At 45.0% G+C, this 17,089-nt stretch overlaps 1 protein-coding gene across 1 annotated transcript in view; it reads left to right on the top strand.

Annotated features, from left to right (window-relative positions):
• POLD3 (DNA polymerase delta 3, accessory subunit) overlaps positions 1-16,619 on the top strand; it is a 44,581-nt gene extending 27,962 nt beyond the window's left edge. The window contains exons 9-13 of the mRNA XM_009276890.2: positions 2,325-2,487; positions 3,800-3,912; positions 9,629-9,726; positions 10,578-10,659; positions 14,354-16,619. Coding sequence (XP_009275165.2) covers positions 2,325-2,487; positions 3,800-3,912; positions 9,629-9,726; positions 10,578-10,659; positions 14,354-14,559 — 662 coding nt within the window. The 3' untranslated portion in view covers positions 14,560-16,619. The remainder of the gene's footprint in view (positions 1-2,324; positions 2,488-3,799; positions 3,913-9,628; positions 9,727-10,577; positions 10,660-14,353) is intronic.
• The last annotated feature ends 470 nt before the right edge of the window (positions 16,620-17,089 follow it).

Consider the following 17,089-nt stretch of genomic DNA (forward strand, 5'->3'; position numbering starts at 1 on the left):
ACTCTTTTTTTTTTTTTTTTTAGCTAAGTGGCAATTAAAAAAAAATCAGGATATCAGGTGTCTTGTTATACAGCTGTGATGGGAGGCATAAACAGAAGGGAGCATAACCCTTCCACCCTGCCAAACTTGTTGGCTTTTCTTTATATCCCCTCTTCTCTTATAGTTTTCCATACTGTTCTTCTGCTCTTTTGGACTCAGAGGGGTTAATGTTTTTGTATGCAGCTCTTAAGGCAAAAATTAAAAGTTGTAAGTGGAATTTTTCAGACAAAAAGCTTGCTGGATGGAGATCAATTAAAATGACATATTTGTGCAGACTAACCCAGGAAGGATTTTTAGCGCAGAAAAAATCTGATATAAAGTGAGTACTTCTGGCTGGAAGATTAGCTATTGGTAAAATGTTTGCCAAAACCTGTTATGCAGGGCGTGTTAATGATGCTTGCTTTTCATCACAAATCTCTGAGGAGTCTATAGTTGGATTTAGGGTTAATTTCTTTACCGAAAACTGAAGAGCTAATAATTGGAGGATAAAAATGAGGGGTGGCCCTCCCCTTTGAGCAGGGGTTTGGCATAGGTGGCCTCTGGAGGTGCCTTCTGACCTGAATTATCCAAACCTAAAGAAAATACGCTGAAGCTTTTAAATAGATGTTGGAAAAGGATTGTAGGACTTTCTTCGAAGATGCCCTTGCAGTACCGAGTACAAGAGGGATTCAAAGAAGAGTTACTGGGAGAGAGTAAACAGCGAAGTTCACTTTCTAACAAGCATCTGTCGGAGTTTGCAGGGTATAGCGCTGAACACACAAGGCACAGTACGGTTGGGCATCTTTGAGTTCCTGTTTTGATGAGGCTGAGGAAGCTGAAGACACTTTCAGCCTAAGCTTTGCAAGCCTAAGCACAGTTACTACAATTAACTCAAGTAAATTCTTGAGATCTGAGAAGAGCCCTAGACCAAAATTCATATGCTGAAAACCCAAGAAGTTGAAATTGTGTGGTAAAGATAACCCGGTGGCGATGGAGAAAGCTTTGTGGATGCATTTCCGCAATTTCCAATGGGGTTCACTTCTCTGCTGAGTCCTGTCAGGGAGTACTTCAAGGAGACTTGTGAGGTGGCTGCGGGGAAGGAGCAAACCGAGCAGAACTGAAAATGATTATGTATGTAGAAGAGAGAGGGTGATTCCAGGAATAAGATTTATTCCCTACATGTTGTACGTCTCGTCTGGCTTCAAAGGTTTCACCATTGCCAGAAAGTCCTGAGTCAACAATAATTGGGTCCTTCGGCTCTTTGCTGTTGATCATAAATGAGAGAGCTGTCATTCAAGTTCTTATGTGTGAGATGTTTTCCCCCTTGCTCAGTGAAGCAGCCAGCCTGTTTTCCAAGCAGTGTCAGAAAGGCGTTGGCATGAAGTCTTCTAGCCCTCTCGGCAGCCTCTGTTCCTGTTGACAATGTAGTTGATCTCGTTGTTGAATACTTTTTCTTCACTCAGGCATCTTGTGCTTGGGATGATACAGGTTTCTAACTTGTCTGCTCTTCTCTTTTGGTGGGGGGGTGTGTGTGTGTGTAAAGCTGCTGAATGAAGCTCACAGGCTGTGCTTAGGTGCTAGTCTGCTAACAGCACCACCGATCAGGTTGATAAATATATTACTTTGCTGTCCGCTCCCACCTGCTATCTCTGCTTTGCTACTAGATTAAGCCTTTTGAAGCAGAATTGTCCTTGTATGTGGTGCTGTGTAGGCAAAAGAGGCTGGTTCTTGATCACATTGGGGGTGGGGTGGGACGAGAAGCCACTACATTACTGAAAATGCTAATCATGGGCTCTGATGTTATGCAGGATGGAGGCTGCACACGCCTTCCTTTGCTTTTCATCAGTCCTGATTCTCCTTTTGTGCTGGACTAAAACTCTTAATTTAGAAGGGATAAACTGACTATAAAGATGGATGTGGCGTTATGCCAAGAGGGCTGTCTAGAAGAGGGGCTCCCAACCCTTTTGGGTGGTGCCTTTGGTCCTGGTGACTGTAAGGGCTTCTGCCACTGCCTCCTAGCCCTCTTCTGCAGAGTTTAACTGCTGCAGCACACTCAGCTTGCAGTGTGCTTGGGCTGTGCCATCAGGAACAAAACCAAACTGGTAAATCAGCTAGAAGTTTAAGCACGCCCTTTTTGTATGTATGACACAGCTCGGCCAATCTAGATCTCCCTTAATGCTTTTACATATCATCTGTCGTGTTTTCTGTATTCTTGGTGCACAGTGTTTTGTTTAGCCAACTCCTTTGTCAGTTGCCGTTCATACTGAATGCCCAGTGTTTGTTCATTTTTAATGGTTTATTCACAGATAAACTCAAAGTCAACTCTGTGCCTGAGCAGCCAAAGGAGGAGAAAGAAGTAGTCAAGCCTTCAGTTCCTGTAGCAGAACCAGAGTCATCCCCTAATACTGTAGTAGAGAAACCTGGGAAGAAAACAGAGTCTGCTAGAATTCAACAAAAGGACAAAAAAAGGTGGGCCACGCCATTCAGGGTCCCTGTAATCCGTTAACCCGCTTGTTGATGGCCTGCATGGAGCTGGCTGGTCATACAGTGCTGGCTCACCTCCTGTTTCCAGCTACTAAATTGCATTTAACCTGGCTAAAATTATCTCTCTTGGAATTCCTTTCTAACATTTCTTTTCCATTTAGTGCTGTAGATGCCTCAGGGCCACTTGTGCCATTGCAAATGGGAAGGGACATGGTCCAGGTAGTCTTCAGGGGGAGGGGGTGGCTTTCCATGAGACAGCTTCACGCTGTGAGCAGACGTAGTATAGACCCCGCAGGCAATCTGTGGGGGCTGGCAGGAGCACCTGTACTGCGGGGAAGGTAGTATATTCCCAAGCTTATATGTACACAGCTTAGAGCACACAAAGTTCTGCTTGTTGATCTCCATAGCTAATGTACTGCTGCTTTCAATGCCGCTGGTTTACTTTGGGCTGAGACTCCAAGTAAATTTTAAGTTCAGCCCTTTGTGTTTAATCCAACCCAAACTGACAGAGACAAAAAATCATTACAGTCTGATGGCTCTCTGGTGGCCTATGAGTAATTAATTGGTGGTCGCAATCCTTTTCTAACTAAATAGGTAAGCGCACCGCCCAGCCCACCATCGCAGTTAGTGCTAACTGGTCGTCTTATTGATAGTCTTGTTCAAAAAGCCAAGGGCCTGGAAACTGCTTGTTGGCAGTGTGGTGTTGGGAAGGCCACTTGGGCTGTACCAGCTCTATGAGGATACGTGGGCCTTTAGCCTCCAGGCTTGTTAGTCTGACACGTCTCGCCAACATTAAAAAGAAAGAAGCTATTTTATTTTTCCAGTAGTCTTTAAAAATGGCTCCAGGATTCTGAGACACTACCTCATAGTCAGTCAGTGGCAAGCAGTCTGTCAAAAGAGCTTCTGAGCGATGCTGTTGGACATTAGTGTTTGGGAGCCTGAGCTATAGAGACAAGATCAGAAATGCGCCCTTGCCAGGTTGCTGTGGCCAAGCTAGGTGAGGTACTGGGCAAACTGTTGAACTGCAGAGGGGCTGAAGAAATCCTCCTTGTTTTGGAGAACTGGATATGGGTAAGGATGAGAGGCTTGAAAATCCTCGTGCACCTATGCATGATTGTATAGGTGAGTATACTTCAGCGTATGTGATGCTCATGTTTTTAAGAGGTACAGAGGTATTTGATTTCCTTGCTAGCAGTACTGCTATCGGGAACGTGCTTGTCTAAACATGCCTGATGCTTTCATGCACGCACAAGTGATAACACACGTTCATTCCTTTTTTCTTCTCTTTTTGTGGCAGTAAAATGAAGAGGGTGGACAAGTCGGATAGTGAGGAGGAAAGAGATCCTGAAAATCTAAAGAAAAAGAGGAAGCGAATTAAACAACTTCAGTCTGACAGCAGTGACGAGGAAGGTAAAAAGATGTGTAAACAACCAGGCATGTAGGCCAGGGGCCTGATTTCGACAATATTACTATCCAAGGCTGTTGGTCAACGATTGAGGGAATAGTTTAGAGGGCTAAAGACCGTGCAAATGGCTGTAGCTTGAGCTTTCTGTTTATCTTGTGCTGCAAGCACTTGGGCATACAGTTGAGATGCCTCAGTCATTCAGTCTTTGTTTTAGCTTAGCTCAGATCTGGCTGTTTCCTCACCAAGTGTGCTGCCAGTCACACTGACATGTGGGAAGGGGGTTCTCAAGTCTCTTGTGAAAGATATCATGCCTTCCAGAACTGTAGGACTGGTCATAACCAGTTTATTTGGTGAGTAAACACTCACAAAGTGACCCCCCCCCCCCCTTCCCAGGGTCATTTTTAGTATCTTTATTCTGTCTGTTTATAGAAATGGTTTGGAAGACGGCATTGGAAGCAAGACTTCCAAAAAAAAAAAAAAAAAAAAAAAAAAAAAAGATAATAGAGAAACTGGAGGCAAAACAGTTGAACCATATCCGATGCGACTCTGCGTCTCCTTGGTGGCTGTTGGCTTTGATAGGAGTAGGGTGCCCGGAACGTTGCAAGATTTGGGCTTATAATGAGGAACAGCAGGGCCGGATTCCAAAGAATTTGGATAATTGAGGTGACAAATGCCGTTCAATATAGATAACTGGAAAATAAGTTGGGATCGAGCTAGGGAGTATGTGCTAAATGGAACAGTCATCCAACAAGCTGATCAGGAAAAGAATTCGGGGATCATTATAGACAAATAATTGAAACCACCAGTTTGGTGTACAGCTCCAGTAAAAAAAGGTGAAACAGCAAATAGGTTGTATTAGCAAAGAGATGGACTCCAGCAGGAGAACTGAAGCTGTTTGCTTATTTAGTGTGGCTAGCACATGAAAAACAACCATGAAATTAAGAGAATCTGTAATACAAGTTAGAAAGGCAAATAGTGTTGGATGTCTGAGCAGTCTCCATGCCACCTTAGGCCTATTTTCATGGTTTCTCTTCTGCCCAGCATAATTTCGAGTGATCTCTGTCATCAGGCATCCATCACTTCTACTTGGGCTATTCCACAGGATGATAAATCTCTCAGGAAGCTGTTCTTCATGATCGGCCTTAATTTCATCACATTCCTGTGTGCAGCTCCTTGTTTGGCCATAAAAAAATATATATGCCCACACTCTTTGGTATTTATTTCTTTAAATGTTTGTAAGCTATTATCTGGTCTTTCCATTTACTCATCACTCAGCCTACTGACAGGCTGCGTTGTTTAGCTCTGAAGAAGGAAGATTGAAATAAGCCCGTTCAGCCACTTGAAGCGCTGCTCCTTGCTGGGCTGGAATCTGTCAGCTCGTCCGTTCTCTGCTAACGAGAGCAGGCAGAAATGAGCCCCGTGTTTCAGGCGCGCGGTAGGGCTGTGCGGAGAGGCTGCTCTTTAAAGCATGAAAGCTTGTTGGTTCAGTCTTCCCTGTGCTGCCGTGAGCTGGGGACCCCCAGCCTCCTGTGTTCGTGACAGTGCCCTGAGCACACAGCAAGCTGAGAGGTGACCGCGGTCTGCTTTCCTTACCTATTTCTGTTAGAACTCTTTTCATGTCCTGAAACTAAGAGAAGTGCCATAAATTACGGAGTGCTTTCTGTAGAGAGTACTGCAAAGTCCTGCTTCCTGCATACCCGCTTTTGGTTTGGAACATTAGCGCTTTCTGGTCTCTTGATGAATACCTGTATTACGTTAGCATGTGCTAAATAGTTAATGCCTTTGAATGTGGTGCCTTGTGTTTTCGTTTATTCCAAGGTGTGGTCCAGAGACTGCGCGTGTACCCCTGCCTCAGTGCACGCAGTAGGTCTGTTTAGTTGTTCTCCCTTGTTTTGTTTGTGCTCTTAAGTGTGAGTTAACTGGATTTGCAATTAGAAACCATGGGTCTGGTCCCCTGGTCAGGTTGGGGGCTCAGTTGTCTTATTAACCTCGTTCTCAGTAGCTTTAGACATTAAAAACAATATAAGAAAGGCCACCTACCCGCTCGTCTGTGGGGAGGGTTGGGTTTTGGTTTACTCCTATTTAACCTACTGGAGATATATGCAGAAAGTTTGACTTTCTGTTTGGAGGATTTTCTTGTCGCTGTTGTTGCTCCTCCTGCATCGTAGTCCTCTTTGTCCTTTCCATTATGTTGAGAATTGGCTTTGTGTTGTGCATTAGAATTGTAAATTTATGCAAATTATAGCTCGTGTATACAGATTTGTATATTACTCAGATTAACTTAGTACAATTCCCTCTTTCAAAAGGGAAAGATTAGAATCGAGAGAGTTTCTCTCTTCCTTTTTAAGCTAACGGCTGTCTAAAGCACCCTGATGAGGTCTGCGTTCAGCGGTTTGGTTCTGCTGCTTGCCCTTCTAAATCCAACTGGATGAAAGAAGATAGATTTGAATTCTTTGAAATATTCATACTGAATCCAAACTGGTAATATTACATTCAGTATTCAAGTATAAGAATGTAAGTTGGATGAAACAAATAATTTAAAAAAAAAAAATGTACAGCAGCTGGACTTTGAGAGCATTTATCCTTGGAAAGGTTGGAAACAGGTTTCTCCAGAGAGCAGGGGCAATTTTAATCAGCAGCATCAGTGAGCAAAATGGGGCCTGGAGTGACATTGTTCCACGCTGCATCCCTGTGGGAGCAGGAAGGAAGGCGCCATATGCTGCACAGCATTTGGAAAACGCTGCCAGACAGGGCACGGTTCATCCGCCACCTGCGTAATTCACCCGCAGATGATCAGAGGGTAAGTTTTAAATATGCAAAATGCAATATGGGAAGCTGCACCCCCAGAGCAGGTATCAAAGGCTAACAGTCTAGCTGCTGCTTATGCTAACGCGCCACGCTAACCTGGCTGACCTCCGCTCGGAGCAAATGAGGAGGTGCTTGCACAGGCTGCTCCGCGCAGCTCGAGGAGGCACGGCGTCGGGCAGGGGTGCTAACCTTTTCTGCGGGTGCAGCTGCAGATACAAGGGGACGCTTGTCCGCAGCCATTGCCGTGATTGAATGGTGTTCAGACAGGGCTCCACCTGTGTAGCTGCTAGTAAAACCACTGCCCTTTTTCAGGCAGACTTAGCGACGTTTTGTGGGTTTGAAACTAGGTCCATACGACTGATGCGAAGCACTGTATGGGCGCTCTTATGTCGGGGCAAGTCTTTCGCCTTGTTCTGTATTAGTCTGCTCTTAATGTACTGAAATTAGCCCAAAATAAGCTCTTCTTACACGAGTGTCAGCACATTGTACCAAGTTGAAAATACAGAGAGGGCATAAGGCACAATTCTCCCCATTTAAATGATTTTTCATTAAAAAGTTATATTGGTATGAGGGTGCCTTAGTCACTGCAGGTTGTTTTGCTTCCAGTGCCAGAATAAACTACACAAGTGCGTCCACAGAGGACAGGAGGTTTTGGCAGCTTCAGCTATACCAACACAGGCAGTGTTTCGCAGTGTTGACAAGTGTTTTACAGCCACTTTGGAGGGTGATTTCAGTGGCACACTGTAACCTACAAACTCTATCGGTTTCGGAGAGCCGCAGCAGAAGCACTAAAGCTTCTCACAGTTTTTCCAGGCAGGGTCAGAGCAAACCGAACAAAGCCAGGATTTACATCTTTGGTACATCCAATTGCCCAACTTGTATCCATTTCATGCAGCTGTTGCTGTTGAGTAAATTGTGGGCAGCAGCTAGAGGTTGACTCAGGAGTTATCACATGTCAGAGGGCTGTGTTGGCTAGAAGAGGATAATAAAGTAATAGAGACGCAGCTTAATGGTAGTCCGAAACACTCTGACGTGGGGAGAAGGTGCCTTCTGCCTGCCAAAAGCTGGGGGAACTCGAAGGAGGCTGAAGAAAAGCCCAGATTTCCCCCAAGCAAGCATAGTGGAGTTGACACGCTGAAAATACCTTCAGCAGCCTCTGCTTGAGCACGGCAGAGGTGGCATTTTTTCACCAGGCTGGTTTTCAGCCCTCTTAGCATATGCTCTCTTAAAAATATTTTCAAATTGATGTGGCCAGCCTGGGTAGTCTGTGAAGGCAGGTTTGGTGCTGTGCAGTATATGGGTGCTTCAGCCTGCAGTTGCTGTGAGACTATGATAAATATTGAGAATTTTGAGTTCCCTGCAGCTCCTCGGCTGCGGTCCCAGCTGCCCCAGCAGTTTTAGCACCTTAGAGCAGATCCATTGTTTGGTTTTATCTTTGCACAGCTGCCAGGCCCAGCTCTTCGGAGCAAGGTGAAATACCGAGTCATGTTATCCCACTCTGTTTGCATTTCTGTGCCTCGCTTACTGAAGTAGTTAGGAGGCTGAGTCCTTGTTTGAAGAATGTAATTTATTATTTAGCCTTGGCAGCCAACCACTGTTTCACTTGAGCCCTTCTTAACCTATGAAGGTCAGTTGGCCGTGTGCCTGGCACAGTCATAACTCTTAACACTGACCTAATCTGTTGGGACAGCTACGGATCCAGAATTCGTGTTACGACGACAGGATGAATGCAGTGCTACAGCCAGCAGAGCTGGGAGGAGAAGCCAAGCAGGCACTCTGTCCTCCCATCCAGCGGCATCGTTGTTATTATTAAGCAATAGGTCAGATGAGGAGTTTCTTCCCCCACGTTCCTAGCTCTCCCCCACATTTGAGAACTTGCATGGCAGTGTTTCTCACTTGGACTTGGAGAGGATTCCTTAAAGCCATTTAAATTAGTCACGGTGCCTGCTGTGTGGTGCAAGGTGCTGCTCCTTCCCCTCTTGCCCTGCACTGATTTTTCTTCACTGTCACACCTCTGTCCCTCTGCCAGCCCCACAGAAGAGTGACCCTGGCTTTCTCATTTGTCTATAAGCCCTGCTAGTCTCGCTAAGGCTCTGTTTGACGTTGCTGGTAGATGCTCCAGAGCTGATTTTGCTCTGTACAAATTTGTGAAGGTGGCCTTGACCATTTCAGTCAGTTTTGGCATTGAAAGGATTCCACTGTCTCCGTCCTTGCACCCGGAGGAGAGCATAGTGATGACAGATGAGAGAATGGGCTTAGTTTTTTGGGATGGTTTGGTTTTTTGTTTGTTTTTTAAATGAAAGATTGGTGTGTCCCTTAACAATCTTTTAGGGCGGGTAATAGTATATTGCACTTAATTCTTGGACTACGGTAGTTTCAGGCTAATAGCATTGATTGTTTGGGATGTGTAGCACCACCTGTGAAGCAATGACTTTTTACCAATGGGGAAGAGGTAGAGAAACTATGGTCATCCAGTGTTTTGGGAATATGTAGTCTTAAACCCTGACTCTTTCAATTTCTAAACAAATTACAGTCCCTCTTTTTAATGAGCAAGTGAAATATATGGCTAAAACATGCCAGTTTCTGTGCCTATTTTTAAAGTTTCATTTGGTGGAACTGATTTTGGCTTACCAAAAATCCCAAATGCACTTCTCCCATCCTGTCCCACGCTCCTTCCTTTCGGAACTGCAGCGTGTAGCACCTTAGCACAAGGTGAGCCGTCTGGCTGGAGGCCGACCGCTTCAAACGATTTGTCCTGACTTGAATTAAACAAATCTGAGTGAGAACTTGTAAACCTTGATCTAAATACAGGTTACAAGCGATTGCTCAGAGTTAAATGAAATTATCTGAGACGGAAAGGTAGCTGCAAGGGGGCATTAGACCCGCTTGCTATCAAGATGTTCATCTTCTTAGCAGATGTCCCACCGTCTCCCACACCTGAGGAAGAGAAAGCTCCATCTCCACCTCCTGTACCTGCTCTGAAAACTGAACTGGAGCCTGCATCCACGGAGGTAAGAGCATATTAGGGTGATTAACTTCTGGTTTTATCTGACTCGATGGGGATTGCCCAACCACTTTTCAGATGCTAGGGGGGAGGTCCTGTTTGCTTGTCAAGTCCATCACATCATCCCGCTTGAACGAATTCACCATGTTCACTAGTTCATTCGTTTTCTAGACCATTATTTAAACTAGCTTTTCTGCTGACAGCGCAGTTTTCCATTTTCTTCTCTTATTCCCTCCTAATGGTTCTATGAATTGTGGCTCATATTTGAACGCTCTTCCCTCTGAATCTTGGCCTCAGGAGCCAGGGCAGGGCCAGAAATGAAACCAGAGACTCTTGGTATTCAACCTTGTATCGCAGGGAAGCTGCTGCGTAAGGGAGGTGGGCTGCAATTGGCAAGAAGTCAGCCTCTGAGCTGAGAAAATACATGTAGTTGTACTGAAAGTGCAGGTGTTTGTCACAGCAGGAGTTGGGATGTCTTGCACACCTTGTTATTTCCTCATTCTTCGGAGGCATGATGGGACAACCCTGGTGCCACCCTCTCACATAACTAAACACATTTCAAAATGTCCCATGCCCCAGAAGAGGAATGTGCCCCCTGTGCTGGCAGACGGGAAAGCTTGCTGTCTCATTTAAGTTGTATTTTGTCTCTCTGAAATTTGTCCCTGTAGGATGGGGAGAACTGTGGCATTAGCAAAAATGAGACTAGGATATCCTGGGAAGGGACAGAATTAGTTATCAAATCATGCTCAGCTTCATTAGAGAGACTAGATTTCACTCTTGGGGCTGATGCTTTTATGACTTGTGGACGTGCACGGGGCCTTAGCTCTTGATTTCTCACAATACTGCGATGTCCTTCAGGTTTCAGCTGGCGGGAAGAAGAGGAAACGAAAGCGTGTGCTGAAATCCAAAATGTTTATTGACAAAGAAGAAGGCTGCATGGGTAAGACCAGCTGTCTCCTACACCTCAGTGGAACTAACTTTATCGAAGATGTGTTGAAGATTTTTACAGGCCAGCCTCTCCCAGGCTTAGAAAGAGGTTCACAAAATCACTTTGTTATTCTACTTCAACCTCATGCTCCCAGATTGAGGTAACCGCCCTTTTGGTGAAGGCCTGGGTAGGGAGCCATGGAGCTGTGGCTGAATCCTTATTCTTTTTTGATTATTCGTAGATTTTCTTTCAGTTCTTCTCCCTTCCCTCCTGCCAGCACGCACAGCTCCTTCATTTGCTCTCCCCTCCAAAGATACAAACTTTTAAAGATGGTGCAGAGAGAGGTCTAGGTTTTGGGATAAATTCTAGGTGGGAGAAGTTTGAGGGGGTTTTTATTGGTGGTTTTTTTTTTTTCTTTGAGGATAAATCCAGAGCTGTGCAGCAGAGCTTGATTATATGTTAATATAAACTTTAAGTATCCCAGATAAACAAGGAATAAGTTGGGGCTTAAATCCCTGAGAGTGTTTCTGTTTCTGATAAGGATGGCTTTGCTTTCAGGAGGGAAGAGAGTCTCTACGGAAGTACTGAGAGCCAGAGGCTTTGAATTCCAGCCTGACTGGACACTGCTTCCTCCTGTGACCTGGAGAAAGCTGTGTAACACCACTGTACATGTTTCGTCCTCTGTGTCATGACATTGAAGTAGAGCTGCAGGAGTTCAGAATCTCTTTTTTTTTTTTTTAAAGGTTTTAAAAATTTAAGAGGGTGGAGTGTGTTTTTTTGTAGCGCGGTTGTCAGCTCAGTTGTATGGGATGCTTAACATTCTCCAGCCTTGCTGATCCAAGTAGATGTCAAGGGAGCTCAGCCAGTTCTAGGAGATCTGTTGCTGTTGTACAGGTTTGTCGTTGTGCATATAAGTATAGATAGATACAGGCTTGCTTGGCCCAGATTTGGGAGCTGCCTGGATGTGAGTCAGCTTGTGTCTGTTTGCACCTGTCTGTATAGTTGTATCTTATGTTTCCTATTAACTTTGTATGTCTCCTTTAAAGAAATACAAAGCTAGCACTCAGCAACTGGCTATGCTAGTAACTGAAATCTCAAGTGCTGGATTTTTGTCAAAGAATTGAACTTGCGCAAAGTTATTGACTGCTTTGGCTAGTTGCGTTATGGGGTGCTTTGCTCTCCCATCCCAGATAGAAACGTTAAAACACTTGGAAGGAAAATGGAACAAAAAAAGCATTAGCTGGGGAGTTGAGTTGAACAAGGTCTGCATCCAGAGCTCGCAGTAATGACTGTTCCGGGTTCAGCTTCCAGCAAAGAGTGCTCTTCTCTTTCTGTTCAGCCCTTTCCAAACGTACCAGGGCTGGGAATATTGCCTTTCTTTCTCTTCCCTTCACCCCCAAGAGGTTGAATAGTCTCTTGTGAAATCCAGACCTTTGGTTTTACAGTTCATATTCACTACCATTTTATGAAAAGGGAAATGCAAGTCCCTGTTGCGCCTTTGGGAGACAGATCCTCTAGGAAGGAGAGAGGGATGGAGCTGGGGTACCGAGGAACTGGGTAGGGAGGAGATGCTGCTTTCCGTACTAAAAACCTACCAGTCTGTTGCACAGAACTTGCTGTCTGGTTATTGTCCAGGTTCTCTCCTCCCCTCCCTTCCCCACACTTTCCATTCACAGGCCTAATCATTTGAAGGCTAAATAACTTGCAAATCTCCCGGGCTAATGTAAATTGTTGTTATTCCTTGAAATGTAGGGGCTTTTTTTTCCCCCCTCTCCCTGCTGTCTTTTTTTTTTGTCTTAAAAAAGGACTAGGATTTAAGAGACATTAAATCCTAACATTAGGATTAGGCTGTACTTTATATTTCTCCATGATTTTAAGTGATCATTTTCACAATAGCTGCAATAGCAAGGAATTGGTGTCAAAAAGCAAAACTAATTTAGGGATTAGCCCTGAGGGAAATTGAGCAATTAAAGTATCTGTGGAGTTAAGCACAAGGCATCAGCTGGGACTCAATCGAGTGCCTGCTCTTAGTCTATAGCAAAGGGGAATTACTGAGGTTTAAGCTAGTGCATTTCTACCTTGCACTTTCTAAAGCTTGAAAGGATGCATGTGGACTTGTACCTACAATGTGCACATATATATTCCAATATACATTTGTCTTGCAGCACTGGTTTAAGTTAGAGCTCACATAATTTGAGTTACCGTGATTTAGCGAGTCTGGCTGGGAGCTGAGCATCAGTAACTATCTATCTGTGTGCCCGTAGCTGCCGCAGATACAGAATTTTTAAGTTCAGCTGAGATCTCAGTAAAAGAAAGTTGATCTAAGCTGTGTTATCTTGCAATTGGAGGGGATTAAGTGCATGCTTTTGGAGTTACCAGCAATTACTGACAGGGGTGACAACGCGATAATTTTTTTTAAAGCTCAGTAGGTGGCCAGTGGTCTGTTAAAGCTGCTCACTGAAAAGCCAGTTGCCTCCGAAGGGAGGTTAGCTTGGGTTTACAGTCCCTGTTTGAGCGTCCGCTAGCACTGCGGAGCAGGATTTCATACCATTCCTCTTCCCGGTTTCTGGTTACATAGAAAACCTTATTTAATTTGATGCATTAATACAAGTGAAAGCCAATTTCCCAGAAGAAGGGAAGTTGGGACATCTGTTTGAAAGAATACAGTTGCTAAAGAAAAATGGCTTGCTAGAAGAATACCAGAGCACTGCTGGGAAAGCTGATAGAACAACATTTACTAGTATCTAACGATGGCTTTCATCAGTGGAGCTGACTCCAGTTTAATTTCCGTGAGCGTTGTTTTATATCCCTTAGCTTTCCATCACCGGATGCTGACGACAGTGAGCTGGCAATCCCATTCAGTCACAGTCCTTGATTTCAGACACGGGGTTGGTTTTACTGGTTTTTTTAAGGGATTTCTCTATAATTGCCCCCCTTGCCCACCTGTACAGAAAGAAGCTGCCCCCAAGGTTTTGTGCTCCTTCTCTCATCCCTGAGATGCGCTACGTTTGCTTCGCTCTTCCCTGGCCGTCTGACGCGTGTGGTGCTGGTGAGGGTCTGTCTCTGGGTTGTCTCGTCTGGATTTCAGGACAATCTGATTGCTCTGGCCCCTGTGGAAATCAGACCAAGTCAGAATGGTGGTTTTTAACCATAAAATAGATGTTCCATCATCTAATGCTAAACTACGGATTCTGATCTCATTCAGATTCATCACTTTCTGATAGCTGCTTGTCAGCCTCTGCAAGATGAATTGATGGTCTTCAGCGTAGTTGGGTCTTGTTTCTAGAAGAGGGCAACGCTTGAATAGGTTTGGAAAGGGAACTGTCCTCTCGAGGGCCCTTCCCAGTGGGGAGCCTTGGGCGGCCGCTGTTTAAGGCAGCATACGGCCTGTGAATGAACGTGTGTGGTGACACCAAGCCATTTTGAAAGAGCTTGATGACATTAAAGCTCCCAAGGCGTTAACCTGCCATCTTACACTTTAAGAAAGAGGGGAGGCAGTTTGACTCGGTGTATGGAAGCCAGTCCGGTCATCTGGATCTACTGCATAACCTTGAGCAATGGACTTAATTCCTCTATCTGGCACGTACTCCTTGAGCCCAAAATGCTCATTTCCAGAAATGTGGTGGGAAGGCTGCAGCAGGGAGGTCTCTGCTCTTTGGTACACAGGCTTAACCATCATCATCTGTTCTTCTTTTCTTTTAATCAGTGACAGAGAAGGTTTACGAGAGTGAATCCTGTACGGATAGCGAGGATGACTTTGCCAAGTCCAAGCCACCGGCTGCACACAAACAGCCTGCGCTGCCTATGAAGAAAGAACCAAAGGAAGAAAGGAAGAACCTGAAGAAAGGGGCAGCTGCTGCCAGCAGAGCCAACAAACAGGTCTCCATCATGGGTTTTTTTCAGAAGAAATGAACTGGGTCTTTCTCCCGGTCCTCTTGGCAGCTTGGGAGTGTTGCTCTTTCTGTGTGGCTTTCTGAAAGCTGCTGCGTTGGAGGAGAACAACATGCAATCTTCAGTTACGTAAGATATCTTGCTTACTGTGTAAGTAAGCCCTCTGGACTAGATTTTGTATCGGAGAAAAGTTTTATTTGTTACTGCAATAATTTCAATCGTCTTTACTAAGCAGTATGGGAATCGCCAGCTAGAAGCAAAATCTAGAAGAACTCTTGACAGACTGTTAATCTATTCACGTGAAATTTTATTTTTTTAATACAGCCTTTCACCTGTTCAGTCCTGAAGGCCTGTTCCACAAGTGGTAGACGGACTAAATTAGGAGTTGAGTTGTGGCATTTTTTTCCCCCCCTCTCTTTACACCCCCAGCTCTCCAGATTGATCTAAATGTTCACGTTGGTTAGAAGCTGTAATGTAGCAGGTCTTCAGGCATACGCACAAACACTGAACATCTGCTTCAGCTTTAACTGAATGAAATGAACTTAATTTTCCCCCTAAGACTGGTAAATAGTTTTTGCTCTGCCTTTCATAATCTTTTTTTGGACAAAGCAGCGCATATAAAATTCTCTTACTCTTTTCTTCCTTGAACATATCCTCTGTAAATTGCTCAGATGCCTAATTATAGACCGGGACGCTGTTGGTGCTCTGTCTTTGCAAAAACGTCTTTGAGGCTTCCCACACAATTGGCTCCAGTGTAATTGGGGGAAGGCTTCGCTATTATTGGGAAAGCAACTGTATCTTTAACCTTGAAAGTCAATGAGTCAAAGGGAAGGGTGATTAGAGGGCACTTCTGATAACACCAGTCAGGTACCTGCTGTCGTTGCCTGTGAAGAATTGGACGCTGCTCTTTGGTTTTGGAGGTTTGGGTTTGCCTGAAGTTTTTTTTCACAGGCATAAACCAGACAACAGAAGAGTTGTTTTCTGGGGCATCTCGTCATCTGCCTGCCAAAGGAAGTGTGTCACAGCAAATAGACCCGAGGAACCGGTTATTGGAGATGAATAAAGTGCTGCAGTCCCGTTAATCAGAAATGAGTCGCCGTTTTGGATGCCTTCTGGTTTTCTGGTGCTAAATTTGATAGGTTTATAAAAAAAGTCCAGATTTTCAGAGGATGGGTGCTGAGCTTTTCTGAAGCTTGGCCTGGTGAGGGTTCCCAAAGGGGCAACTGATGTCGTCAGTGGCCGCTTCTGAGCGGTGTTAGGCCAACGTACGTATGGATATGTATGTACACATTGGTTTACAAAGTGTTTGTGGTTGGCAGAAAGGTAGATGAAGTCTGAAGAGTGTGAACCAAGGGAGAAATATCTTCAGGCACCCAGCTGAAAGTATTCCGACCTGTGGCCAGTGAAAGGGCCAACCGAGTGTTATTTACACAGTCGTTCTGACCAGGAGATCAGGTTGGTGACTCGAGAAATTTGAACACGCACCTAATAGCGACCACCAGTCGACTCGATTAAGTCACGTCGCCCTAGGCAGCTTGCACCCTCAGCAGATGTGAGAGGATCTACTTAAAACCAGCAGTGTCTCTGGGTTTGTGCCCATGCTTGTGTCCTAGCTGGGTGGGTTCAGCTGCTCACCGCAGGGATCGCTGCCGTCAGGGGTGTTCAAGGGTAACCTCATAGCTCGGCACCCTCCCCATGTCGCTCCCCGTAAGTGTGAAGAACTTAAACTCTGGATTTTCTGAATTGGAGACTTGCAGGAAAAATAATGGGAAGATGGGTGAGGGAAGGCAGAATTGGCACGGTACTCGCAGACATCCAAACGCAGAGCCTGCTGGACAAGCTGAAAAAGGTTTCATGCTCTCAAGGTACGTCGGAGTGACGTGGGCGGCAGAGGTCCGTGGGGAAAGAATGAACGACCTTGTTCTGACTTTTATGAAGGAAATTTAACTGTTCAAAAAAAAAAAAAAATACTGCTGTAGTGTTTCTGTTTTTCTTGGTAGAATTGGGGGTGTATTTTGAAAAGTAATGATAAGTAACAAAACCCATTAAATACAGATTTTTTTCGTTTGTCCTTGCTATTCGTTCAATGATGTGCTACATCCTGATTTCCAGTGGTTGCTGTGACATTTGACTGCGTGGAAGAATATCACTGGTGAAGTGGGTGGAGTTCTTCCATCGAAACCAGGGTTGGAGGCACTAAACTGAGCATTTTAGAGCATCTGAAATGTGGGTGAGAACATCTCCAACTATCAGGATCTGCATTGAATCGACCACTTGAGTCTTATTTCTATGGGAAATGTTGACAGGACATAGTGTCCCAGTGCTCTTGCACCTCACCTCTACCGTGGTCTAGCTGGAGCTCGCAGCTCCACCCTGACTCCCTCTATAACCAGATCAACGTCATACGCGACTTCCTCAGGAAAATGACTTAATGTCTGAAGAAGCAGGACATAGGCGAACTTCAGACTTCCAAAAATCATGATCTAATACCACCCCCCACCCCCCCCTCCTGCCCTTCATGGGCTGCCAGCCCCAGGGGGGCCTCGGGGCC

This window comes from Aptenodytes forsteri, unplaced genomic scaffold (assembly GCF_000699145.1).
Source record: "Aptenodytes forsteri isolate BGI_AS27 unplaced genomic scaffold, ASM69914v1 Scaffold459, whole genome shotgun sequence".
Taxonomy (NCBI): Eukaryota; Metazoa; Chordata; class Aves; order Sphenisciformes; family Spheniscidae; genus Aptenodytes; species Aptenodytes forsteri.